Source organism: Microtus pennsylvanicus, chromosome 1, assembly GCF_037038515.1.
Source record: "Microtus pennsylvanicus isolate mMicPen1 chromosome 1, mMicPen1.hap1, whole genome shotgun sequence".
NCBI classification, from domain to species: domain Eukaryota; kingdom Metazoa; phylum Chordata; class Mammalia; order Rodentia; family Cricetidae; genus Microtus; species Microtus pennsylvanicus.
The window spans coordinates 186965592-186993341 of NC_134579.1; the positions used below are offsets into that span (position 1 = coordinate 186965592).

The 27750-nt window shown below is 42.9% G+C and overlaps 1 protein-coding gene across 17 annotated transcripts in view; it reads left to right on the forward strand.

Moving 5' to 3' along the window:
* Positions 1–27750, forward strand: part of L3mbtl3 (L3MBTL histone methyl-lysine binding protein 3) — a 109424-nt gene that overhangs the window by 78701 nt on the left and 2973 nt on the right. For all 17 annotated transcript variants that reach the window (XM_075946996.1, XM_075946987.1, XM_075946938.1 and 14 more), the window contains 4 exons: positions 6189–6338; positions 17125–17204; positions 24646–25091; positions 25339–25401. In XM_075946996.1, coding sequence (XP_075803111.1) covers positions 6189–6338; positions 17125–17204; positions 24646–25091; positions 25339–25401 — 739 coding nt within the window. The remainder of the gene's footprint in view (positions 1–6188; positions 6339–17124; positions 17205–24645; positions 25092–25338; positions 25402–27750) is intronic.

The window sequence follows — 27750 nt, forward strand, 5'->3', positions numbered from 1 at the left end:
AGGTTGAGGCTGCATCCTTTCTTTCCTATGAAATACAATTAGTGAAGAAAGTTCTCCTCTCCAGAGATAATTCTATAGGCAGCCTGCTTAATTCTGACTCTCCATTCTTTTGTTGTTCGACTCAGAGGTCTGAGAATGGGAAAAACCCACTGGAGGTTAAGAGAGCTGAAGTTACATCAAAGCGGCTAGTCTACATATTTATTGCCTTCAGAAGTACATCTTTGATATATAAAATTTGATCTTTTAGAAATTAAATAAGAGAATGCTTATTTCCTCCCGTCTCTAGAGAATATATTTGAAGTTCATGGAGTGCTCTGCAAATGAATAACCACGGGTGCACGTCTGAGAACTGGTTTTCCTTTAGCAGCCATCCATCTAGCCCTCGCACGGCTGAGTGCTTTGGTCAACTAGGCTTGGTGGTTGTGCAGAAGAGGGGCGGGGCCCACGTCTAAGGCAGTAGGTGTGGCAGTGCTCAGTAAAGCACTCGCTGCTATTTCTGAATGGAGTCGCGTCCTCTCAAATAGGTTTTCCGTATCACTGTTTCTCTTTGCTGACTTTTTTCCCCTTACACGATGGAGGCCAAGTACCTCCTTTGTTAGGTGATTATAATGTGTGGGATGTGTTTGACCTCCTTTCTGATAGCCGCTGTTCTAAGGCTATATGTATGACCACATTTAATCCTCCCAGCGAGTCCGTGAGTCGAGCACCGCTTATAGATGATGAGAAGAAGTTGGAAGAGTGGAGCGTATGCCCTGGGTGGGACACTGATAGAAGCAGTGCTCAATCCATCCCGGAATGGCCTTGATGTCTACTCCTCCCATCAGACACCTCATACAGCCTGTCCTGTATGTTTGTCAGTGCTGTGCGTGAGAGTAATGATGTGGATGCTTAAACTGATGCCTTGCCTTGTTGTTGAAACATGAATGTAACTAGGAGGGGCTTTAGACGACACTGGACAGCAGAGGGCAAGGCCTCCCTTTTATTTACCAACAGCCTCCTGAGAAGCTCCAGGAGCAGATACTTGTCAAGTGGTTAGTGTACAAGAACTTGCTAATATTCGTGACATAATAAAGTCCTTTTAGGGAAGGATTTGTACTGTTCCTTCCTGAAAGGACTTTATTTGGATGAATAATTGGAGGGGTGAAAGAAGAAAGGAGGGAAATGGGCGGGGGGAGAAAGGAAGAAGGAAAAGGGGGAGAGAGAATGAATGAGCATGGGAGAAAATGAACATCCCTGGTGGAATGCAAACACAGTGTAATGAATCAAACCTTCCTAAGATTTAATTGCTAAAAAGAGTACATGAAAAGCTAGAAATTTTTAATTGTAAGGTCAATGAGAATCTGTTCTTTCCAGGGGAGTTAGTAAACCCTGGTGAGTTTTCAAAGTTCATGTGCAGTTTTAAGTTCCTAAATTGGAACTGCACCCACATGGGGTGGTTCACATCTGCCTGTGACTTCATCTGCGGGGGAGCACAGGACTCTGTAGGCACCTGTACTCTTACGTGCGCACACACACACACAGTAAATCTTTAAAACCTTAGCTTTCCATGAATACAACAGAAGAAACATTGAGCGGAACACTCGGTGGTTGTGATGGTGAGGCCATTCTTGCATCTCTTTTGTTCCTTCAAACAACAGGCCTAGAAGTGATCTTTAGTTCTTGAAAGCATAGTTAATTATGAGTTTTACTGTAATTCATACCACAAGGGGTAGATAATGGGAGACAAGATAGGGGAAAACGGATCTCTGTGAGTTCGAGACCAGCCTGGTCTACAGAGCGAGTTCCAGGACAGGCTCCAAAGCCACAGAGAAACCCTGTCTCGAAAAACCAAAAAAAAAAAAAAAAAAAAAGATAGGGGAAAACGCCTGTCTGTAGCTTGGCTTGCCTCCTGGAAAGGCAGACGGCAAGCGCTGGGATCTTGAAACAGTATTGCCCTTTTCTCCACCAATGTCTTCATTCATAACACGGGTGATGACGGCCTTCCTAGGAGTGGTATGATGAAAGAATTAATTCATGTGAAGGACCTGGAGCCCTGCCTAGCACAGAGAAAGTTGCAACACATAGAACTGTGCACAGCATAAGAGGTGGGCAGACGCAGCTCTTTGGTGAATCTTTCAGATCAATGTCGTCGTCTCAGATTAGAAATAAAGAAGTTCTTCCATAATACAGGCTCATAGTTACTCATATCGTGTAGCAACTAAACAGGAGCCAGCCAGACTCCACCAAGAACCATGTGACACTCTACAAATCACCTTTGAAGCCTCTTTTTTTTTTGTATCTTTCAGTCATATGAGCACCCTCTTGGAGCTGCTTCCACGGTGGTGAGGATAAATGCCAGGCGAGGAGTTTGTTCGCCTTGGTCAGGCATGCCCACTTTTGGTGGCATCATCATTTTGAAATGAAAACTCAGCCTCAGGCACTGTGCTGGCTCTTCACCGTGCTCGGATGAGGCCACAGAGCCCTCTGCCAGGCACCCGGATTCTACCGGAAGCATTTCTCATTCTGCCGTGGCTGTGGCACTTTGCTGTGTCTTGTCACATTCCCCTCAGTCATCTCCAGCTGGCATTCCTTTCCACCCTGTGCAGGTGTAAGAACAGGGGTTCCTCAGGGTTCAAAGGAAGGGAGAAGCTTAGTGTACATCTGTGGCTGGCCATCTCATGGCTCCCTTGGTAGAGCAGATCTCGCTCATTAGGGCAATTCTTCCGAAGGCAGACTTGTTTCTCTTTCGATTGAAAGGTTGAAAGAGCTAGGGCAATCTGTTTTCAAAACAAAACAAAACAGGCATTTAGACAGCAAGGCTCCGAAGCAGCATCTTACCTGTCTCTGAACTATCCCCAAGTTTTTCCTTTAGTCAACAACAAAAGCAAAGGGTTGTTTTTATAAGGTTTGAACCCAGTTGTCTACTCTGTAACTGGTGTTTCGCTGGGGACCTAGGCCATCTACAATTCCTGCATGACTTCCCATTGTTTGAAGCTGGTGGTGTGTGCTCTTCAACCCTGATGCCGTCCAAAGTAAATACTCACACCATCGTTCACTGCTTGTTGAGCCCGGAGCTTAAGGATGAGTGAGGTCTAACTGTACTTGTACGCTGCTGCTGGGTTAGCACTATACTGTCTGTCGAAAGAAGACAAAGCACCACGTTTGGATTTTTCTTTTATTGCCTCAATATTGAAGTACATAAATTCAATCGAACATGCACTGGAAAGGACAGCCTAGATTGGCATCCGAGATGACTGAGGCCGGACCAACTTAACTCCTTTGTCAGAGCAGAGACTCAAGCGCTTGGGAGGAGCTGGCTATATGTAACTTTGGATGGTTTTAAGGAGGTTCATTGAAGATGGTATGTTGTGAGGAAACCCTCAGACATCTGAACCCTGCCCGAGCTGAAGCTCAGCATTAAGTGTTGTGCCTTATGGGGGCCACAAGGCAGCACAGCTGGTTTGTTTTCTTAGGTACAGGGCAGCTGATGACCCAAACACACCGTGCTGCGCTCTGGGCTTTCTGTCTTGAGGATCCTCCAGAGCTCAGGCTTGCCAGGCTTTGTGCTTGTAGTCTGCATGAACCTGAGGAATGTGTCGGGACCCCAAGGTAGTAGACAGGCTAAGTGTGGCCTGCGTATGCTGCCCCAGCAACCCCATCCCATGCAGAGATTCTCTAAGGCCATATGTTGTTCTGGGTCCTGCATGCTGCCTACACCTGGTTGTCTGCCTTCCAACTAAGCTACAAGGTCTCTGTTCACGTTAGGCAGAACTAGTTTCTATAATTTGTGCCCGTGAACTCTTGATGAGTTCAGCCATCCCAAACAGGATCCCATGCAGTGTCTGAAGGGCTGATGCAGTTAGATTTTCCTTGATAGTGTGCCTGTTATTAAATGAGTAGACTCATCTTGCTGAGCTATTTCATTGCTGTGTGACCTCCAGCAATCAGCATTTTTATTTAAATGTCTAATAATAAACTTTCCATAATTATTGGTTTGCTCCACATTTACTTCCCACTAGTCATTCTTATCCCAGAGAGAAATAAAGAAAAACATTGTGTCTCTTTTGCCTCAAGTTCTTCAAAGCACAAACCAGCAATCCATTCTGGATCCCTGCAGATCACAGGCTGCCTCTCAGTCTGCAGGGCATCATGGGATGGCAGGAGAGGTCTACAGTCCTCTAACCTTCCTTACATTTCCATCCCACACACCCAAGGTGATCCCTATCACTTCCTGTGTTTTGAGATTTCCTAGGGCCTTCAATTTTGAACCCAAAATTAAACTTGGAACTGCTTACTATGGTTTAGTGAGACATCCATGATATTATCGCTCCTTGCATCTCCTGACTACGGTCTAGTGAACCATGCCTGACACTACCTCTCCCTGAATCTCCTGACTACGGTCTAGTGAGCCATGCCTGACACTACCTCTCCCTGCATCTCCTGACTACGGTCTAGTGAGCCAAACCTGACACTACCTCTCCCTGCATCTCCTGACTACGGTCTAGTGAACCATGCCTGACACTACCCCTCCCTGAATCTCCTGACTACGGTCTAGTGAGCCATGCCTGACACTACCTCTCCCTGCATCTCCTGACTACGGTCTAGTGAGCCAAACCTGACACTACCTCTCCCTGCATCTCCCGCTTTCTGTCATCTCGACTTCTCTCCCTCCCATGTATAGCATTGCCTTCTCCGGAGTGTGGGAAGCAGACATGAGCAATTCTGTCCTGACCTTTAGGGATTTGTTCTCCTCTAGAGAAGCCCTTCCTCACTGCCCATCAGAGCATCCTCAGGTCCTCGCTAATGCTGTACTCTTTCGCTTTCTTTATAGAAGCCATTCCCGTGTAAAGTTACAGAATTTCTTTGTATGATTAGGCATTGCCCATCTTGCCCTAGATCAGCAGTTCTCAACCTGTGGGCCACAGCCCTGTAAAGGAGTCAAATGACCTTTTCACAGGGGTTGCCTAAGACTATCGGAACACAGATATTTACATTACGGTTCATAACAGTACCAAAGTTACAGCTATGAAGTAGCAGTCAAAATAATTTTATGATGTGGGGGTCACCATAACATGAATTGTATTAAAGGGTCACAGCATTAGGAAGGTTGAGAACCACTGCCCTAGACTACTACTTTCTGAGGCCAGAATTTTCAACTCCTCTCTTTTTATTATATAAATTTATATCAGCATGTGATTAAGTATTGTTGCTTTTGTTTAAAGTGAAGAGCAGCATGTACTTACTAAAGCTTGCGCTTTTGCTCACAAGATATCTGAGATGAATTTTATGTCTCTTCTAGAGTTACCAGGCAGGGAGCATTTCAGATTCTTCTCTTCTTTTCCCGGGAGAGTGTCTTGGCTTCTCTTGATAGAAAATAGACGCATTGTTTAAAAAGGTTCCCTTGGGTTATTGTTAATATTCTCACTATGATAGAAAGAGAAGAGCACACAAGACAACAATATACTGTATCTAATGTCCAAATGATTTCCTGACTTAAGAGGGCCTCTCAAAGCAGAGGGGCAAGATGCACAGTCAACTGGAGAGCTTAGTGTATATTGGAAGCCTGGTACCCAGATGTTCTAGAGACTGGAATGCTAAGGCCCAGGCCAGGCATCTGCTAGCTAATGCCAAGTTAGCACTCAGTGACCTCAATTTCCCCTGCCTAGGTAACATAAGTCATCACCATATGGGACCTCAGAGTATAACATCTAAGGACAGATAGGAAAGGTTGGCCTGTGGCTCCCTTTCATACCAGGGATAGAAAGAATTAGCTCCAAAGCATTTGTGTGTTCTCTAGGAAATCAGCTGTAACTATAGTCCCAGAGATTGTAGTGTTCCCTGGGGAACATCGAAATTTACTAAGTGGTATAGAGGAAATTAAACCGCTATGACTGTCCCAAGTGTGGGTATTCCTTGTTGCTGATTATCCCCAGAGATATGCATAGGCCTTACCTATAAAAAGTACCAGTGGAATCCTCTGGCTGTTGCTCAGCTCAGAGGCTGCAGCAGAATTCATCTAGTGCTGGTATGTTCACCTGTGGAGTAAACTTAAATTATCTGTAAAGATATAGTTTATGGCTGCCTATCTAGTCCATACATTTACACACGTGCGTATGTAACATACTTGGATCAATTTTGGCATCTTTTCACTAGCCCACAGTTTTAATTGTATAATTATGATCTCACGGGAATGCACTTTTCTCTTCTAGTGGCGCCTACTGCCCTTATTCAGAAATCAACTTGAATAAAGAGCGCATTTTCCCAGACCGCCTAAGTGGTGAGATGCCTCCATCTAGTCCGTCATTTCCAAGAAGTAAAAGGACAGACATGAATGAAAGCTCGTCATCTCCTGAAACCAGGTAATTGAAGTGATGATGCCTGCATTGTGCAGAAGCACTCTCGTTGTCTTGCAAGAGGTTGTGGTCATGCATGCTTGATGTTGTGTGGCAATGTTTTCCTGTGGATGCACATGCCTTAGCCAAGTTGGTTTGTACTCCCAGAATCCTAGCACTGGGGAGGTAGAGACAGGAGACACACTATACAGTGTAAGACCAGCTTGATGTACACGAGACCCTGCCTCTAAAACAAAGCACAAAAGTGCTTCGTCTACCGTTAAACAATAGTGGAGATCCATTCTCGGAAACTCCCTATTATCGGCCCTAGCATTTGACCAAGATCCTTAAATCCTTAACTGAACGTGGCTGTGATAACATGCGCCAAGCCACTGGCAGGGCAAAAGCAGGAGAATTGCTTAGATCAAGATCAGTCTGAGCCAAACAGTGAGATTCCATGTCAAATAAATATATAAGTAAAGCAATTCAACCCTGAGCGGAGTGTGGCCCAAGGCCGGCAGCTGTTTGTAGAGGAAGTAAGTAGAAGAGGCTCTACTTTTTCCCAGATGGGTTTCCCTCTTTCAAAAAAACTGTAAAGTTGTTTTAAAACTCATAGCATTGTGTTTTAAATTGTATATGTGTGCATTACAATAATTTCAGTGTGTCTTGTGTGATATTGAGGGAAATGGCAGAGGTACTTATGTGTAAGTCTCAGAGCCACAGTGATCTACTTCCGGCTGGAATTATTTATTCAGGAGTCAAGGGTGGGGGCGGGGGTGCATGCCTTGAGGTGTAGACAAGGATTTGATCCTTCTTTGAAGCCCTGAAGCCTGTGCTGGAGCGTTCAGAGTTTTTCATAATTTGACATTTCTATTACTGTGATAAAACATCACAGACCAAGATCAACTTGGGGATAAAGAGTCAAATTTATTTCAGTTTTCATTTCCACTGCACAGTCCATCACTGAGGGAAGTAAGGGCAGGAACTCTAAATAGGGCTGGAATCAGCAGTCAGGACTTGTTGCAGAGGCCATCACGGAATGAGGAATGATGCTTCTCGGCTTGCTTTTCTAGGACCACCAGCCCGGGGGTGGCACCTCTCATGGTGTGCTGCCCTTCACCCACACCCCCACACCAGTTATCAATCAAGAAAATATACCACAGGCTTGCCCATGGGCAAATCTGATGGGGCATTCTCTCAATTGAGGTTCCCTTTTCCCAAATGACTTGCATCATAAAACTACTCAGCAAAGAGTTGTAGACTGTTCAGAAGCCTATTTTGCTTTCATTGCGTCTTCTCAATTGTCCTTTTCTGCATCAGCATTGGCTAAAGTCTTGGTTTTAATAAGCAAGGCTTGAGAAAGAGACATAATGTCATCTCCATAACTAGTTGTATAGAAGTCCTTATTTCTTCTACTTTCCTCCCAGATGACCAAGAAACAGTAAGTCAGTTCCATTTTGAACAATCAAAAATATACCAAGAGTTTGTAGAATAATAATTATTATGAGGGACTGAGGAGATGGCTCCGGGTATAACATGGAGCTTTGAGCTTGGAGCTCTGACGCTCGTGTAAAAGGCAGGCACGGGTACATATCTAACCCCAGTACTAGGAGGGGGTGACAGGTAGATCCTGTGTGCTCCCTGATCAGCCAGTCTAGCAGACATGGCAAGCTCCCAAGTTCAGTGAGAGGCCCTGTCTCAAAATCTAAGGGAACCTGTGTCTACCTCTGGCTTCTAGATTTGCCCCCAAACACAGACACATACACTCACACACCAGTGCCACCACACACATACACTCCGTTGTTTTTTTTTAAAAAAAAAGGGTTATGAGAATTATAAACATTCTGCTTAATTAAAGCTTTAAGTCACTGAAACGTAAATATAGTAAATAATCTCACATTTTCATTCAAAGCTTATGCAATCCCTGGCAGGGGAAAACACTTTTCTAAAAATTATATGCAGAAGTATTTTACAAAATAAATTTAGTAACTAACGTATTGGTGCCCTAACAGGGATTATCGTAGGATAGTTCTTGTTCCTTCTAGACATTTCTCAAATGTTACTTTCTTGAGTAAATAGTCAATGATGCAAACCTCTTCCACAGATCAACGAAGGGCATCAAAACACTGGATGTAGAAAGTTGACGAACTAAACATTCCTGGTCTTGCCTCTCCACCCAGCTGTGCTCTCGGTTCTGTGCTCTTTCCTCTATGGAAAGTGATATAACAGAAGAAAGCAGAGGATGCCTCAGTTTATGTATTGGCTTCTCTGCATGCTGTGCATATGACCTTAAACCTTTCACTTGTCTCTTTGATTCTCATAGTTAGGTGAGGATGATAAAGGTAAAAAGTGTAATTGGAAAGTTCTCCAGATGATAACTACTAAGCCCTAAGTGTCTGTGTCCCAGCAGTTACTCCCAAATAACCACACAAAAACTTATTAATTATAAATGCTCCGCCAATAGCTTAGGCTTGTCTCCAGCCAGCTCTTACAACTTAAATTAACCCATTTCTATTCATCTATGGGGCTGGTTTACCTCATCCTTTCCATATTGCTTCTTCCACATCTGGTTCATGATGACTCCTCGGACTCCACCCTGCTTTTTCCCAGCATTCTCTTTGTCCCCAAAGTCCTGCTTAGCTATAGGCCAATCAGCCTTTATTAACAATGAGAGCAACCTGTTTTCATAGTTTACAGAAAGATTATTCCATAGCACTTATTGAATGGTAGTTTTTATGAGCATTTCTGAAAGAGAAATAGGTTCTTTGTTTGTTTGTTTCAGAGGCCTGGTTGAGTCTCCCTTATCCAAAATGCTTGGGATCAGGCTGTTTCAAATTGGGGATTTTTAAACATGTTATATTTGCCTAAGCTTTACACGTTGAGCATTCCTAGTCTGAAATGCTTTAAGAAACACTCAAGAAATTTCTGCTTTGGACACATTTTAGATTTAGGGATCAGAAGTATTCAGCCCATACTTCCTTTATTTCCTAAGAGTACGACCATGACTAGTCAATTTCTGTAGTATTCCTGGACGATGTCCATAACATCCGTGTTCCCATTTCTTCCGTGATTGCTGCTCACCTCACATGTTTAGCGGACTTCCTGTATATAGGTTTTTATATATACAGTATATGTGTGTGTGTGTATATATACAGATGCCGTTCTGTACTTCTTAGATAATTTTCACTCCCAGAGACAAGCTGTGAGATGGATCTGATTGCAAGTGGCTTATTTGTGAGGTGAAGAAAACACCAGTAGGGGAGTGGGAGTGAAGCAGGGGGGAGACAATCAGAAACAGCTAGCCTGTCACACCAGTTCCTGCTGCAGGGCAGCAAGGCACAGACCTACTGGGAATGCTCTGTGAAGTGTGGAAACCACACATTTCAGAGCCTGCCTTGGGGAGGGGCAGGGGAGTGGAACTACTCACACGCCCCTTTTCTTCTGAGGCCTCCAGAAGAAGCAAGTAAGCATCAGGCCTGCGTGTGCCGAAGCCTGGGTTTGCATAGGCTGTGCACTGATAGGAGCTCTGTGCCTTCACCGTACTCATTCACTTGTCCCAGAAGCCAGATAGTCCCCAAGCGAGTGATGTCTTGGTAAGGCTTTTGGTTCAGCGGTCAATCTAACAGGCAAGGTCAAATGAATAGTGCCAATCACATGCCCATCCTTTCCTACCTTGGCACTATTTTAAGGGTCACCTACCTGACGTAGGCCTAGGGACGACTGATACTCTCTAGCAGCGGTGCCCAAACTGTTGCATGTCTAAAGTTTAGGTCTGGGACCTGTACCAACCCACCAGAATCTTCTAGGCTAGGGCCCTGAAGTCTGAATTTTAAAAATTCTTCTGATACTAAATCCCCTCCTTCTTACAATTTTCAGTGACTTCCTGATGCTGGGCATTGAGACCTTCGTCCCTAATGTAGCCCCAATAGAGTTCTGCATTCCCCTAATTCTGCCAGACTCTTTCTTCAGGCAGATACTTCAGCTGTGTTTCTCTTGGCAAAGGAGCCAAATCTCTGCCCCTTAAAGCCACCATTCCACCCTCTAAGAAGCTTTTGCTGACCCTCAAGCCTGTGGATTAGGCCATTATACATTTGAAAAGACTTCCTCAGAGTCTTTGTGCTTTTTTTTCTACATTCTGTCATGGTAGAGGCCATGTCTATCTTCCTGTCCCTTGGCATGGAGCATCCTTGATCTCTTGAGGATGTAAATGCTTTAAATTAGCCATCCTTTCTCAAAAGAGAAATTCCAGGTATGTGATCTGAGAGACATTCATTATGTAGTTTTCTCTTTATATATTTGAAAGCCCTTACATTTTCCCCTTTGTGAGACTGCCACGCCAGATGTTTAAGAAGTCATTACTAAATGATGATGCAGAGTCTCCAAATACATTCTTGTACTCTTGTAAATTAGGGTGAGACTTTCTTACTGGCTATTTACCTTCCTGGCCTGCGTAGATTAGTAAAGATACTACATGAGCATCAGTGTTTATTTAGCAAACCAAGGACAGGGGTGAACCTGCCTTTCTAGTGACCAGAGAAAAGGGTTCAGGGACCATATCCTAGAACTTTTCTTTACCTGGGATTCAGAATATCCTCGAGTCTTTTTGTTGGGTTCTCAAAGCTTAGACCTGTTTTCTTTTAGACGCTGCTGGCTGTGCACCATCCCTAGGGCATCCGAGATAGAAATGGGGGTATTCATGCAGTCCTTTTCCATCTCCACCCTCTTCCCTGTCTGTCACAAGCTTAGTGAGCATCTGCTGAGCCAAGTGCTTGCTGTGAGGTAGTGTCCGCATTTTGGACAGAGCAGTTCATCATTACCCTCTTATTGCCCCTGGCTGTAAGATGGTAGGTTTTTCTGGGGATGAATATTTACATCTCCAGCTAAGTCAAAGAATATGCGTATGTATTTCTCTATGTTTTAATAAAACCTGGGTCTGGATCTTTGATTCACATGGGATCATCTAGGCTGCTTAGTTAAATGTGGCTTTTGACTCAGTACATCCCAGGAATCCTCCGCTTGACAAACAGTCCCAGGTGACAGGAGCAAGTGATCTCTGCATTGGACTATTGCAAATGACTGTAAATGACCCATTGGAAGGGAGCATAAGGTACCCTCTCACAGAGTCTTACTCTCATCAAGTCTGTCTGCATCTGCTTGTACGTGCATCTAAATTAGACACTATCTCTACTAAAGAGTCACTGAGTGTTTTAAGCCCCACACTCTCTAAACCCTGCTTAGATATAACCACAGAAGCCCAGTAAAGCATCTTTAAAATGCTTGGCAATTACTTGTATTACTTTGTAAGGCAAGTGCCCACTGCTAAACTTAATTTAATGAAACAATTTAATCTGTGCAGTTCATTATAGGTTCTCAAAATGCCTTTTCAGTTGTAGGACCAGTGCTACAATTCTGAGAATTACATAGTGCTTGGTATAAGAATTGCTGCCATCAATCTGATTGATCTTTTCCACATGAACTCAATTTTGCCAGTCATACCAGAGCCCATCTATATCGTATTAAACAGATGAGGAAATGAGCTAACATAAAGTATGATGGTGTATTCGTGTGTGTGTGTGCGCGCGTGCCTTGCAAAATGATCGCACCAAGCAGAGTAGAGTTAATTAAAGCCAAACTCATAAATGATTACAAAAGTTAATCAGCAGTCTTGGGGAGCTTGGGTTTTCTGGTCCTGGGGACCTGCTATGGTCTAGAGTTAGCTCTCTGGGTGTGCATTTCCCCAGCTTCCAGGGTCTCCCTCCTCCTGTCAGTAGGCTTCCAGGTACACATTCGGAGCTGTGCAGGTGTTCAGGGATCCGAGGCTTGCCTGTGTAGCTGCTGTGTGCACCAGGAAGAAGCTCTGTTTGAGTTAAAACACTCACTGCTCTGGCGACAACCGCTGTGACACCAAGGCAACCATCGAAAGTGTCAGAAAAAAAGGAGTCTCGTTGCCAGATGCTGTGAAGTTGTCGGAACAATATTGTAACAGATCTTAATTTATCTCTCAACTATCACTAATTCCTACTCCAGGAACTGTTCCATTTGGAACAAAAAAGCAGTGGCATCTGTTGTTTTTTTCTATGGCAAACCAGAGCAGAGGACTCAGTTTCCCTGTGCGAGCTCACCTTACTAAGTAGAACTTCCATTTCATGGGGGGTTGACTAATTAATTGCTGGGTGCTTTTTTTCTAGAGCCTTTTTCTTTGGTATCTTGATATTGCTTGCTTGATACACTTGCTATATTCCTTTTATTATGCTCCTTTGCTGACATATGTTCTATATGTTAAATTATAATTTTATGGGATTATCAGTCCAGATGTTTCACTTTTAGTCATTAGATAAAGAAAAGGTCGTGTTTACCTCTTCTCAGTCTTGTTCATGGAACCATGGTTAATTAAAACCCTTGCTATGCTATTACCAAAGGAACATGACTTTAAAAATTCCTAGTTTCAGTGTGGACCCATAGGCATGAGAAGACACTGCTTTAGTCACCTGTTCTGAATCCCTTTAAAAGGACACCCTCCTTGTTCTGAGGCTTGTCAAATTTCTACATTTGTAGAAGATGTGTTCAGGGCAGGTTAAGAACCCAATTCTTGACCTTTGATATTTTATCTATGAATGACTTCAGCCCAGAAATTTTTTAAAAAGCTAGTGAGTCATAAAAAGAGGTAATGTTTTGGCATTCAAAAGTGACCCCCACAATTTTTCTAGGGCTTACCCCATAGGTGTGTTCCCCCCTACATTTCATACCCCCTGCTTCTTCCCATGCTCGATTCAGCGAAGTGGCTAAAATCAACATATCCCTGCAGGGAGGGAAAATGACTTATTGTTGCATATTTTCTTGATGTCATTCTCAGCAGACTGGGGCTGGCTTAAGCAAGGCTGGTCAGTGAAAAGCCCACACTCTGGGGAAAATGAGCTGTGAGCCTTCAAATGCCACCTGTTTTCCTAGGCACTCGCTGTTCCTGTGTTTGTTTCCCCAATATTTACCACAGGCATAATTCAAGTAAGAGAGTAAGACGTTTACAATGCGACACATAATTACAGAGAAAGAGATGGCTGACTCACAAGAAATTCTGCTTCACCAGCTAAGCAACTTCTACTGTCCTAATTAAAGCCACCGAGCAGTTTTTCTTGAATAAGCTTTTGCTGTGGCTGTATTCGGTTTAAGCAAAAGAAATGTCATAATAAACGGTTGCTTGGAAATTCTAAAATCCCAAGAGGAACTGTGTAGTCGGGGCACTCTTTGTGCTTCTTCACCCTTGGTGCTGGAGACGATGTTTGTTCGTAAGCTGTGGCTGCTCCAGAACTCACTATGTCAGCCAGGCTGAACTTGAACTCACAGAGATAACTCTTGCCTCTGCCTCCCAATTAAAAATGTGGCCACCACAGTCACCTCGTCCTCTGTCTTGGTTTTAGCCCACAGCTGGTCAAGACCTAGCTTAGAACCCTAACTGATGAGCTATCTGCCTATGGAAACCATTACTCCAAAGTCTTCTGTAATGCTTGAAGAAAGCAGCTCACTGAACAGGTCATTTATCCCAACATAGAAGGAAACAGTAGCAAGGGAAAGCTGTCATAAGTTAGGCTCTCACATGTGTGCCTGGCTCTGTGCTAGGCACTTTCTAAATATAAATATATTTATATATTCAGTCTTCAGATTGTCACATTAGGACTGATTCTCCCTCTCCTGCCAATGGTGCAACTGAGAACTTGGGAAATTAAGTAACTCGCTGCAAATGTCTATGCAAAGCTAGTTAATAGTCATTAGTAGTCGAGCTGAAATGTGAATTAGGTCTGCTTCCCGCCAAGGACACACTTGGGAGCACAGCTTAGGCTCCCTTGAGATTGCAGACGCAGGTGAGAGTAATGATCAAGACAGCCAAGTCAAGAAGCTTCTGTGCCCAGCGACATTGGAATATTAAAGTACAGTATAAAATAACTTATTTTTTTAATCTGTCGAGATCTTATCTTGTATTTGACTACAAAAAGTACTGTATTACTTCAGAATTTTCAAGTTGTAGTTTGTTTTGATCCCATGTCTGTGTCCCTGGACTATCACTGGGAGTGGGCGAGGAGGCTGGGGGGTGGGCATTAGCTCTTGATCCTCCTTGCGTGCCACAGCCTGCTTTGCCAAGTCCACAAGTCTCGCTCCACTCCTCCCCTCGCCTGCCCACTCTGCCACAGGAGGGTGCAGAAAGAGCTTTTGGCCAAGGAAGCTGAACATCTAAGGAGGATTTCATCTCTGTGAATGGGAAGAGACCTATAGAGTAGCAGCAATTGGAACAGAGAGATTTTCCACATCACAGAGGAGAGGAATAATGGTTCCCCAATGAAGAAAACATTTTTAAATTTTGAATAAAATATAAGATAATTAAGAACATGTAAGCAGGTTCTTCGTTCTCAGCTTTCTCAAGGAAGGGCAGTTTGAGAATAAGTGTGTACATGAAGTACACCCTTTGCCATCCCGGAACAGGGGCATGCTCTTTATTTTGAAGAAACCCAATGTAAACACTAAAGCATAATGGTTCTAATTGTAGGTCCTTGGTGTCAGGAAGACCTGGTGTGTACTCACCCCTGTAAACATGGACTTGATGTCTTTAGGTTTGGGTGTATCGAATACACCAAATTCTATAGCATCAGGGAGTGCTATAGAATATCCAGCCTGCCAACCACTCAGCCCATATGGCTTGCAGTATGTTCATAGGAATGCTGACTGACCCCTTCCTCATATCTGAACGGGCTGCTAGGATCTGTTCTAGTAGACTGGATGTTGGCTCCTTCCGTCTTCCACGCCACTAAAGGAAACGGCATGTGGAACAAGAAAGAGCCTGTCACAAATTGAGTTTGAGGTTTATATGAGTTGACTTGAGAATTGAAAAACCGATTATATTTCCTAAAAGACAAACAAAATAGCCCTTTGCTCTTCTTTTGGGTACGTTTTGGCATATTTGGGTATAAAGGAACTTTTGGCTCCAAAATGTTATTTTCCTTTTCTACATTTCAAGACATAGAAAGCTGATATTGTATTTGTACGTAGACTACAAAGGAGTTTTCCTTATGTTTAAGTTTATTTGGGGTGTTTCAAGACAAGATTTCTCTGTGTAGTCCTGGCTGCCCTGAAACTCATCTGTAGACCACACTGGCCTCTAAGACTCACCTGCCTCTGCCTCCTGAGTGCTGGGATTAAAGGCGTACACATCTTAAGACAATTTACTTTGAAGAGTAATTATGCTGTGTTAAACCCACAAAAGGGCACTTTGGTTATGAGTGACTATTTCTGGTCATGAAAATGCACAAACATAGAAAAGTTCAAGACTTAACTTTCACTTTTTGTTTCACTTCTTTTTTTTCTACTTTTCAAAAAAAAATCAATCAGTTATCTATCTAACTTCCTAAGAAAGGCACAAGAAATTGTTGGTATTTATTTTCTTTGACTCTGAGAAACACTAATTTTAAACTATTTCACAACAGTGTGTGATTTTTTTTTTCTGATAATATTAATATAGCCACCAAAAAGCTGCTTCTTTTTCGTTAGTCACAATATTAGGATAAAGAGTTTGTAGACACAAAGAATGTTATTTCTGGCTCAGTGCAAACAAGTCTAGAAATGTATGCATCAATTTAGTGTGTAGCCAGTTGGTTTTGACATACTGTAATTAGAAAGTATGGCTTCATTGGGTCTTTTGTTTTGTGGGTGTTTTATTTTTTCCCTTATTTTTTGTGATACTGGGGATTATGGGCTTGCATGTGCCAGCCAAGCACCCCAGGGCCAAGTGGTATTCACAGCCCTCTTTGAGTTTTTGTGTGCTGTTTTGATTGTTTGTTTTTTGTTCGGGGGTTTGGGTCTCACCAAGTGGGCCCAGGCTGGTTTTGAACATACTCTATAATGTAAATCTCCTGTCTTAGCCTCCTGTGTAGCTAGGATTACTGGCCCATGTAATCAGAGTTGGCAGATTCTATCCTGTTTCTATGGAGAAAACACGATTTTTCTGTCAACACCTCGGGTAATGTCGCTTACCGGCCCTCAGTTCTCACACGTGGAGTAAGAACCCCTGGCTGTTGAATTGGCTCTGTACTAGATTATACAAGTTCAGGGTGCTCTGGAGGGACGTGGGCTCCTCAAAGTCCTCATTCAGAGTTCTCTGGGTCTCCTGGGGGAAGTATTTCTATTGCGTGATAGCTGGTTCCTCCTTATCAAACAGGTGCTCGTCGCAGCAGTTAAAAGATGTCTTCGTAAAAGCTAAGCCAGAAGCTCAGGTTTGACTGAAGGTTAATGTGTACTCTTGGAAATAATGTTTCTGGCATGTAGTGAACATTTATTGCCTGTTGCTTCTGGTAGTTTCATTTAGAGAGTACGTGCCTTTGGGATGAAAAGTAAAAATACCTTTTGTGCTAGATTAGTATGTTTAATTGTATGTTCATTGTTCTTGAACCTTAACAGTATAGCCTGGGTCAGAATATTCTGAACATTAAGTTTTGGTTCTTTGAGTCATACCAAAGAGTGTAAGAGTTATTACTCCATTCCAAGCTATCAGAATTTTCAATAACCATATCCTCCAGGGCAATTCATCTTCATAGCATTCTCACCATTAAAAATCTTTCTGAATAGCAGCCACCAAGTGATTATGAAGAAAGTAAGCACTTATGGCTGTCACTGGCGTTAGCTGCTTTATGGTGGAATTTCATTCTTTAGCATTTAGTGGTACATCCATCTGTCATTAAGTTAAGAAAAAAAAAAACAGTTGCTACGATACAGTTCTGAAATGCTTTAAAATTCTTTTGTCATAAAATACTGAGACAGCTGTTTTTCTCAGGGAACACCGTGCTAATGACGTCAAAGAAGATTCCACACAGAAACCAGAAAATGAAGCGAGAACGTCAGCCGAAGCCAAAGGTAGCCATAGCGTTATCATGTCGTTGTTGGTTGTTACCATAAATAGTCATGATCCAAAAGCTCCACTGCAGGCCAGGGATGGAGTCCTGTGGCGGAGCAGTGCCTAGAATGCACAAGACAATGGGTTTGATTCTCAGCCCCACAGAATAAGTCAGAGTAAATAGAGACAATTGGAAACTGACAGTTGGTACAGCGTTAAATGTAAGGTTTGCAAGGATATTCTCTTTGATTCTTGCCACACATTTTCTTTAGTGTTGCTGGCTCCCCTTGCTTCAAATGTGTTTTAAAATCTAAACAGGGTTTCAGCTTGATGTGAAGGCACAAAATGAAAAGACGATCTCTTGAACAAGTGTTTGCTAGAGTAAGTCATTCTTCTCCCATCTTTGTTTCCAAGATGATAGTTTAAGCAGTGAGGGCTTAATGACTCATATAGATTGAGCTTGTAATTTGCTTATAGCTGGGTAATTATTGTTTGTTTTTCCAATAAGAAAATGCTAGTCGGGCTATCACTATGTTGCCTGTTCCTGTAGACTTTCCTTCTCATGTGTTTTCCAGTTTGGATGATTTTAGGGTTGGGGAATGGAACCTAATGACTGCCTGTAATGAGAACCTGATGATTATAGAACAGTAATTAATGATTACATTGAAAACTGTGTACAGGGTGATGTTCAGCATGGTTTATGGTAGAATAGTAATTAATGAATACATTGTAATCTGTGTACAGAGTGATGTTCAGCATGGTTTATGGTGCTTGCGGTAGCACTAGGTACAGATTCTACAGTTGGCCAGGCATAATCTTCCCTACATGCCCCTGCATGGCTTTGACCATGACATTGAGGTCACTAGGTACCCCTGTACCTTATCTATACAGAAGAACGGTGTATTGTATGGTCCATGAGCTTGCCAGGAAGAGGAAGAGCAATGAGTGTTCCTTGCTTAGCACGTGTCTGTCCCATACTAAGTCCCACACAATTATTTGATTATCTACAATGTCACTTACAACTTATAAAGGTATTTTTATTAAATACCATGAAGGTTTTGTTGTCATAGCTGTTTGGCTTCTTACACAAAGAATTCAGCTTTTCTTCATAAGCCATTAGTTCATCAGAAGTCAAGAGCAGGGCTTGTGTTCAGACCTCAGCTACATGTACTATCTGTGTCTGGGCCTCCCTTTTCTCTTGGGTAATCCTGATGTCGCCCTAGTACACCTCCTTGGCCACATGTGAGTAGCTGGAGTGGTCTCTGGTGATGCTGCCTCTGTCGAATAGTCTCTTGTGTCATTGAAAGCTTGGTCAGGTCCATAAGAAAACTTTCTAGGCTTTGAGCTTATCGAGGCAGTGATGGTTTGATGAATACTTTCAGTTAACTTGGTGATCTGTTATTTTTAACTGCGGAACCAATTTTGATTATCCCCCACCCCCGTTATCTACTTAATTGAGAATTTCAAACCTGTTCACATTTGGTATTCTAGTGCCGTTACAATTTATCTAGTTTATTTCCTTTATTTTTCCGTTGTTCTTCATTTGAATTACATTAAGTGTTGTTTAGTGATTCATTTTCAAGAAAGGTTGTTAGAATCCATATGTAATTTGTTTATTCTTCAGAAGTCAATTATTACTTCTCTTGTTTTCCTCTTTGTTTTCATTTATTTGTCTGAAAACCTATACTTGAATATGCTTCTGTCAATCGCTGTCTTTTTTAATTGATAAAGAGAGCTTCATTTTAAGAATTTCCTACCTTGGGCTGGAGAGATAGCTCAGAGGTTAAGAGCACTGACTGCTCTTCCAGAGGTCCTGAGTTCAATTCCCAGCAACCACATGATGGCTCACAAACATCTGTACTGAGATCTGGCGCCCTCCTCTGGTGTGCGGGCATACATCGAGGCAGAATGTTGTGTACATAATAAATGAATAAATCTTTAAAAAAGAAAAAAAGAATTTCCTACCTTATATTCCTAGGTGAGACTGGCTGGCAATGCAGGATTGGCCTTCCCGATGACTTTGAAACTTGGTTTTTGTTTTTTGTCTGTTTTCTGTGGTATTGAGATGTTTTGAGTAAGCCTATTCTATAAAATTAATTGAATGTGTAGAGTTTTTTGTTGACTTTCACTTAGCACAGTTTCCTTGTTTTCTATTCCGTTTGTATTCCTGTTCTTGGCTTACCACACAGTACTTGTGTGCCTGTGTTCCTCTGAGCCCCAGGGAGCTGCAGCTTCCAGTCAGACCTGAGATTCATGTTCCCTGGAGACACTAGGATACCTCCGACCTTAGTCACTGAATGACTTCGTAGCTCTTGGTCCTTAATGCAGAGACAGCCTGCTGTCACAGACTGAACTCCCTGGAAGCAGACCCTGAGAACGTTAATGGGGAGTTGGCAAATTAAGGAGGCAGGCCTAGTATAGAGAGCTGGAGCAGATGCACTGAGTGTCTTAGGTTATCCCAAGACCAGCAAGAGGGTTGGACTTTGTGTCTTGGAATTGACCAGTCCTCTGCTGCTGACTGAGAAGGGGGTGCTAGATATTTTCCTTCTCCATAATACAGAATATTTTACAGAACATAGTAGAGAAAGAAGGATTTTGCTTGCCCTCAGCTGTTGTAGAGTGAGGCTCATGGTGACTTGGGCTTTTGCTGTGGCTGTGAGAGCTTATAGAATGAAGCAGGAAGCAGAGGGAGACCACCAAAGCCATGCTGGGCTGTAACCACAAGATGTGCCCCTATGCCCTGCATTTAGCAACTAGACCCCATGTCCCAAAGGTTCTACAACCTCTAAGAATAGCACTGTCTGCTGGGACCAAGAGTTCAAGCACATGAGCCTGTGGGAGCCATTGCACACTGAAACCCTGACAGGGTACATCTGTGGACAGAGAGGCTTCCTTTGTCTTAGCCAGTTCCTGGAGAGGGGTCTTTGTAAGCCCTCTTGTCTCAACAGACAGGAGAGTCCACTCCTTCATCCTGAAGGGAGACTGAGATACCTGCATATCTGTATATCCAGCCAGATCTCTAAACTTCCTTTTTCCTTTAAGAAAAATCAAACCGAAGAGAAAGAAATTAAGATCATTCCGTGCAGGTAGGGTTAGGCCAGCTGAAGTCAGTCCAGGCTTTCAGTTTCCATGATTTTTGCCTATAAAGCAACGAGCATTTTCGGGTTTTTGTTTATGTTTTGTTTAGTTGGTTTTAGCTTTTTAAACATTCAGATCTTCTTTAAATTGAAAAGGCATCCTTCTGTTATAGCTTCCATTGCTGCCTCTGCTTCATTTGTCATTTTCCTTGACTGGTAATATCTCTCTGTCAAGGTTTGGATTGAAAGGATTTAACAGTTTGGTTCCAGTATTACACCACATGGCTAAGCACACTGAACTGACTGTGGGTGAGTCGGTGACTCTCACAGTGTCCTCTGTGGGTCGTGATTTATGTCACTAGCCTGTTTTTACCTGGCAGAGGCCTTGTTCCCTGAGGCTTATAAAGATCATTAGACTCTGCTGCCCGTAAGTTTATACTCCTCAGAATATTTTATAGCAATTTTTATCAGCAACCCGGTGGCAGTTGTTGTCTTTTATTGTATTGTATTTTTAATCTTTTTTTTAACTTTAGAGGAAGTTTCATGTGTATTTTGTGAAGAACACATGCTTCTTCCTTGCTTCTTCAGGGTGAAGCCTGAAGGTCAGGTGTGGCACAATCCATTCTGGGCCCACTGTCCACTCTATAGCACGTTGGTGACCCAGCCTTCTGCCTCTGCCTCTGGAGGTGAGAGAGACACTGAAGGGGCAGGACTCACTGAGGAGCCTAAGTAGCCACACAGGACTTCTAGTATCAGTAGGATTTAGGCTTTTGGGGCCTACAAGGACTATTTTGTCTTGAGTCTTGGGACAAACTGATGAGAGAGAGAGAGAGAGAGAGAGAGAGAGAGAGAGAGAGAGAGAGAGAGAGATAAAGAAAGAATTTCTTCCTAAAACAACAACAACAGGACTCAGATCTTTCCAGTAAAGCCAGTACAGTCTGTGTAGTCATGACCTCTTTTTCTGTACTATTTCTGAGCTTGGTCTTGCGAAACTGACTATAATTTGCTCCTTTTTCCTTATCTCCTTTATATGAAAAGATTCCCACCAGTGGAGATTCTGTAAACTGGCCTTTCCCTGACATTCTTATGTCCTGGGGAAGGTACAGTTCTTTGTTCTCTCTGCAGGCATTCTTTTTCATAGGATACACATGTCCAGAAGCTGAATGCTGTCTAGTGTCATGTCAGATTCTCCTGGGGACATGGAGCATCCTTTTTGCCTTTAGAACAGTTGGACTGATTTTTTTTTTTTTTTTTTTGATTTTTGGCATTGACATTACCCTCAGATAGTTTTCATTCCTGAATTTAAATCTAACTTGGAAGTCAACTGTATGTCTGTGCTTGGTGATTCGAACCCGCTTGTTTTATGAAACACTTTTTGTTCACCCTTTTTCCATTTGCTCATCAATTTTTAACAGATGCATCCCATTCCTTCCTTTCTCATTAAAAACCCCTTTTATAGACTCCTGGAATATCAGCCTCGATGGATTATTGACTCATTTTCATTTTTACCACTTTGAATCTAAAAGACTGTTGATTATTTTCATTCCTTTCAAGACAGAAGTAATTTCTACCACCTGCCAAGCACTGTATGTTAGGATAAGCGCTGTGGAAACCTCATGCAGTTCTTCCAGTAGATTTTAAATTGGCTCCACTGAGATGAGAGAGCAGAGGTCTAGATTGTATTTACCTGAATCCAGAATGTAGCATCTTGGTTAGGACACTGTCATTGAAGGGGCCAGGATGACAGCCTTTCACTTCTCATGTCTCTGTGTGGCTGAACTTCTTTCTTTCCTTTCTGTTCCAAAGAGCACCATCATGGCCCTGGCCGACACTGCAGTGACAGGAGACACTTGGAGGGTCTTGCTCCACTTTTGTCACTGACTTAAAAGCGAAGAATGCTTAACGAACCAAGTAGCATGTGTCGGGGAAGACTTTGCTCCAATCGTTTTGATCGGTTTCACTTTAGGACATTTCTAAATGATGGAAAACTCCTTGAAAGTGTTGTTTTTCATTCAGGTAGATGGGGTACGAGGAGGGCAGTAAGAAATGGAGTCTTGGTGAGACAGGAGTGGCAGAGGTGCCTTCCAAATTGTATGTCTGTGCGTTCTGAAGCACGCTGTACACTGCAAGCCCCCGCTTTCTCACTCACCATTGTGGCAACCATTGCACCGAAGTCTACTTGCACTTATTTTAGTCTACAGTGCATGTTCAATCAAATCCTGGAACCACATCCTGTGCAGTTAAGGAATCAAACAGTCGCTTATGTAAAGATGCTTTCCCTATCCAATTTAGATGAGAATAGGAAGGAATGTGTTTTATGTTTGATGGATGCCTCGGCTATAACAAAAACGCTGCCAAAGGAAGGAGTGCCTGAGTCCCTGGGACAGCATATCTCAACCTTCTGGGGTCAAGTGACATTTTCACAGGGGTCGCCTAAGACCATGGGAAAACACAGATATTTACAGTAGCAAAATTACTGTTGTGAAGTAGCAACGAAAGTAGTTTTACAGTTGGGGGTTACCCCAACATGAGAAACGGTATCAATGGATCCCAGAACTGGGAAGGTTGAAAACCACTGTGGTAGCAGAATCGGAGGGGTCTATGTTTATTGTACCATCTCCAAAGACTTCAGACTTGTGGTGACAAGCGCTGGTACATTAGCGTGGCTGTTGGCATTGGTTTTCTGATAAACAGCGCAGAGCACTAGAAACGAGCTGCGAGGAATACAGCGTCCAGCAGGAAATGGATGGAATGGGAGTGATAGAGCCAAGTGCCAGTGTTACTAGAGCACAAACAATTATAGGACGGAATGAGCAAACATTTGTAGAAGACTTACATATGGCATGCAATCAGAAGCCAAATTATAAAGCAATCTCTATCCTGTTGCTCTAGTGTGAAGACAGAGTTTTACCGTTCCTGTAAGCCAGCCTTGTGTGTACGTACATTCATTTCAAGTACTTGCTAAACTCTTGGGGATATCTAAGATGAAGCTATTAGGTTACTCACCTTCTCCCACATTTTTTATTAAGTACTGGAGGGTCAAACCTGGGTTCTAGTGCATTCTAAGCAAGCACTCTGCCACAGAGCTGCATCCAGGCACACCCCTATTTTCAACTTAAATAATTTAAATTAAAAGAATAAAAACAAATGTGCTTTAAATTATTTAAAGGCATAAAATTAATGTGGTGGTTTATATTTGGTTTATAATACCTATTCAGTAAAAATAGGACAAGTACTGAAACCTGGATTTGATGAAGCATGGAAAAGAGGTATCATAAGGTCTGTGATTGTGTCCTGATGCATCCATTTTCCAATAAATAACAAAACATTTATTGTCATTTAGGGCTGAGAAAATTTCCGTCATACATATACACCACATTTTCCTTAGCCTCTCCTCTGTTGTTGGACACCTAGTTTGGTTCCATAAGTTAGCTATCGTGAACATTGATGTGCAAGTATCTCTAACGGGTCCACTTGCTCTCTCGGGTAACAGCCAGCAGTGGGAGACCTGGGTCAGAGTTCTTTAAGAACCCTCCATACAAGGTCAGGAGTGGAGTGGCTGGGCTGATTCCCACCATCAAGGTCTAAGGGTTTCCTTTTGTCCACTCCATGCCTGGATTTATTAATTTTCCTTAAATGACTGACACTGGGTAGATTGAGATTTTTGATTTATCTCTTTCTGATGATTCGTGAGGTTGGGTTGAACATTTTTTCATATGTTTATTGGTTATTGTATTTCTTCCTTTGTGAATTATCTGTTCATTTCATTTGCACACTTATTAACTGGATTCTTCTTTTCTTGCTACTTGGTTTTTGTTTGTTTTTTGTATTATCTAGATATTTTCTACTATTCAGTGGATTTCCTCTCCACTTGGTTAACTCTTTTCTTTTATTGCAATAGTTGTTTTTTTTTAAAGACTTTCTTTGTGTAGCCCTGGCCTCGAACTGCAATAGTTTCTTATCTCCTTTTAAAAAGTTGATGGCTATGTAACATCACTATGATAAGTGACCCAGGCTGGAACAAGTCAGGAGAACCAGCTGCCTGCGAACAAGTTGCAGGAGCTACAGATTGGCGTCATTTAAAGCATAGGCGAACAGACAGAATTTTTGAAGGACAGAGTTCTGTCCTGAGGCACAGTTACCTAGAAGCACCATCGAGCAGCACGTGATAGTCATCAACAGTGTGTGTAAACTGAACCTACAGTTTACTCGCCATGGCAAACATCAGCAAGCTATAATTACTCAATGAGTGTGGTATTGAAAGTACAAAGTCTTTCCATGTCCACCTCCCTGATGTCATTAGCTCGTGGGATGCCTGGCACGTGGGGCCGTCCTCCTGCCTTTCAGATACACATTTCCTTCTTTCTCTTTTTCCATTGACCAGTTGTTCGGGAAGAACCTACCCCTGTCATCCAGCAGGCTCAGCAGGTACAGAAGACTCAACAGGTACCGCAAGTACAGCAGGCTCAGGCTGTACAGCAGCCCCCGCAGGTACCGCAGCCTCAGCAGCCTCCGAAGGTGCCACCGACCCAGCCGCCTCAGCAGGCTCAACAGGGGCAGCAGACTCCGCAGGCGCAGCAGGCTCAGCAGCTGCCTCCCTCCGCTCAACAGCCTCAGCAGCCTCCCCAGCAGGCCCAGCAGGCCCAGCAGACTGCACAGGCGCAGCAGACTCCCCAACAGGCCCAGCAGGCTCAGAGGCGGTCAGCTGTCTTTCTCTCCTTTAAGCCCCCAATTCCATGTCTGCCCCTGCGCTGGGAGCAGCAAAGCAAGCTTCTTCCAACTGTGGCTGGAATCCCGGCCAGTAGAGTTTCCAAATGGAGCACAGATGAGGTATGTTTGCGTTCGTTACTTTCTGTTGTTGTCATATTTGGTCTACAGTGCAAGGATATCGGCCTCATGAGTGGTAAATGCATTTGCTGAGTAGAGTCTAGTCTCTTGGAGGAATTAGAGAAAATTTGTTTGGAGGGAACTACCTAAACTATAAGCTTCAAATGTATTTTAGAAGCTGCAGCACTTGGATCCCAATTTATTCTTGCTTTTTATTAAGCACTTGGAATTTTGATATTATTTTTGACAGGTGTCAGAATTCATTCAGAGCTTGCCTGGGTGTGAAGAACATGGAAAGGTGTTTAAGGATGAAGTAAGTGTTCGTCTGTATTGCAATATGTTTCTTAATGAATCAAAGCCCAGAGATGGAACAGTGGGGAAAATGTGTTAAGTTAGCAGGCAGGAAGAGACGAGTGCGATCAAAGAAGACACTTCTGGCGTAACTGCATTACAAGTGGCATTAACCACTTGAATTAAAACGTCTTACAGAAGATGAGGTCCAAGGAAAGCTTGGACAAAGCATTTCCTGATAGTGCACAGTAGAACAAGGCTCATTTTAGCACTCCCCACAAAACTCAATAGCATGTTCTTATATAGTTCATAGTACAGAAATAATCAAAGGAAGAAATTAGCAGTGCTTTAATATGGGAATTTTCCCTTATTATTTTAATTTCCCATAACCCATAGCAGCATCAGTCCTGGCTCCATTTGATGCTCAGAATAAAGACTACCGTTAGAGCCGGGAGTAGTCTTACCCATGTCTCAGTAGTGTGTATAAGAACAGGGATTTATCACTGTCTACCTTGAGATTATATCTTTAAAAAGTATTTATTTATTTTAAATTAGTGTAAAAGTAACAGGTTTCCTTATAGCATTTTCATATACACTATTTCTGACTAACGCCTTCCCACACAGGGTTCTCCCCCATCTCCCTGTTCACGCCCTCTTGTCCCATTCTGCCCCCGGTATTCCTCCTTCAGCTTCATGTCACATGTGGTCCACCACCCTTCCCATTCTGCTTCCTGAATACTTCCAATTAGAAGCTAGATTGTATTTGAGGCAGCATACAGTACTCAGTCTGGTTACTTGAATTAATATGGTCATGTCCAGACCCAACTAATTTTCCTGCAAATTTCCTATTTTTATTTCTCTCTGACTGAGTAAAATGCCATTGTGTATATGTCCAACTTTTTTATTTCCCATTAAAGTATCGATGAACGTATAGACTGATTGCATTCCCTTGCTGCTGTGAGTAGAGCAGCAATAAACATGGTTTTGTGGGGATGTAGAGTCCTTTAGCTACCAAGGAGTCTCATAGCTGGGTCTTATGGTGATTATATTTTGTTCTGTGAGAAGCTTCTACACTAATTTCTGACAGGGCTGCACTAGCTTGCACTCTTTCCAGCAGTGGATAAAGGTTCTTCTCCCCCCATCATCTCCAATATTTGCTGTCATTTGTTTTCTTGATGTTAGAACGTATGTAGCAATCGATGAATAACACGGGGCAGTCAGTTCTCTTTCTCATGTGGGTCCCAGGATGAAACCTATGTTGTCAGGCTTTATCCAGTGGGCCATTTCAACAACCTCTGCATTCTCTATTTTGTAGAATGGGGAAGATGTTAAAAATAAAAACAGCTAGCCGGGCGGTGGTGGCGCACGCCTTTAATCCCAGCACTCGGGAGGCAGAGGCAGGCGGATCTCTGTGAGTTCGAGACCAGCCTGGTCTACAAGAGCTAGTTCCACGACAGGCTCCAAAACCACAGAGAAACCCTGTCTCGAAAAAAACCAAATAAATAAATAAATAAAATAAAAACAGCTACTTACTTCTATAAGCCTGCAAGTAGTTAATTCCAAGGAATCCAGGCTTGTAGTAGCTTGCTTGGTGTACCATGGCAAAGCATCGATCTATAGTTTAAATAGCAGAAATAAACTGTCTCACAGTTCTGGAGGCAAGCCTAGAAATCGGCCTTCTAACGTCTATTCTAGCCTGTCCTGTAGCCTATAGATAGTTCACTTTCTGTTTTCCTATGTGTCTGTCTCTGTGTCCAAATTTACCTTTTTAAAAAAAAGAAGAAGAAAACCTTTTGTCTTGTGGATGCTAGTTCTCCTGGACCAAGAGCTCACCTGGCCTGTGTGGACTTTCTTAGCCAGTTGCTACTTACCATCGCAATGACATTATTTCCACTAATAAGTTTCATTCTGAGCAACTAGGTAGGGCTTAGGAATTCAATGCAGAATTTGCAAAAGAGGGCCTGGCAGGATGCTCAGTGGTTAGCGGCACTGCTCTTCTAGAGGACACAAGTTTGATTCCCAGCACCCACATGGAGGCTCACAATTGTCTTTAACTCCAGTACCAAGGGATCCACTACCTCCTTCTATCCTCCACAGGCAATGCACATGTGTGGTGTACAGTTATACATACAGGCAAAACAACAATACACATAAAATCAGGGAGGGAGGGAGGAAGGAAGGACGTACCCAAAGGAAGGCTTAAAGAATTTGCAGCTTGGCATTGTGGTACACCCCTTTCACCACAGCATTCCAGAGGCAGGGGTAGGTAGATCTCTGTGAGATCAAGGCGAGCCTAATCTACATAATGAATTCCAAGACATCCAGGGAGGTAGAGAAACAGGGATGTCAAAAAAAAAAAAAAACAAAAACG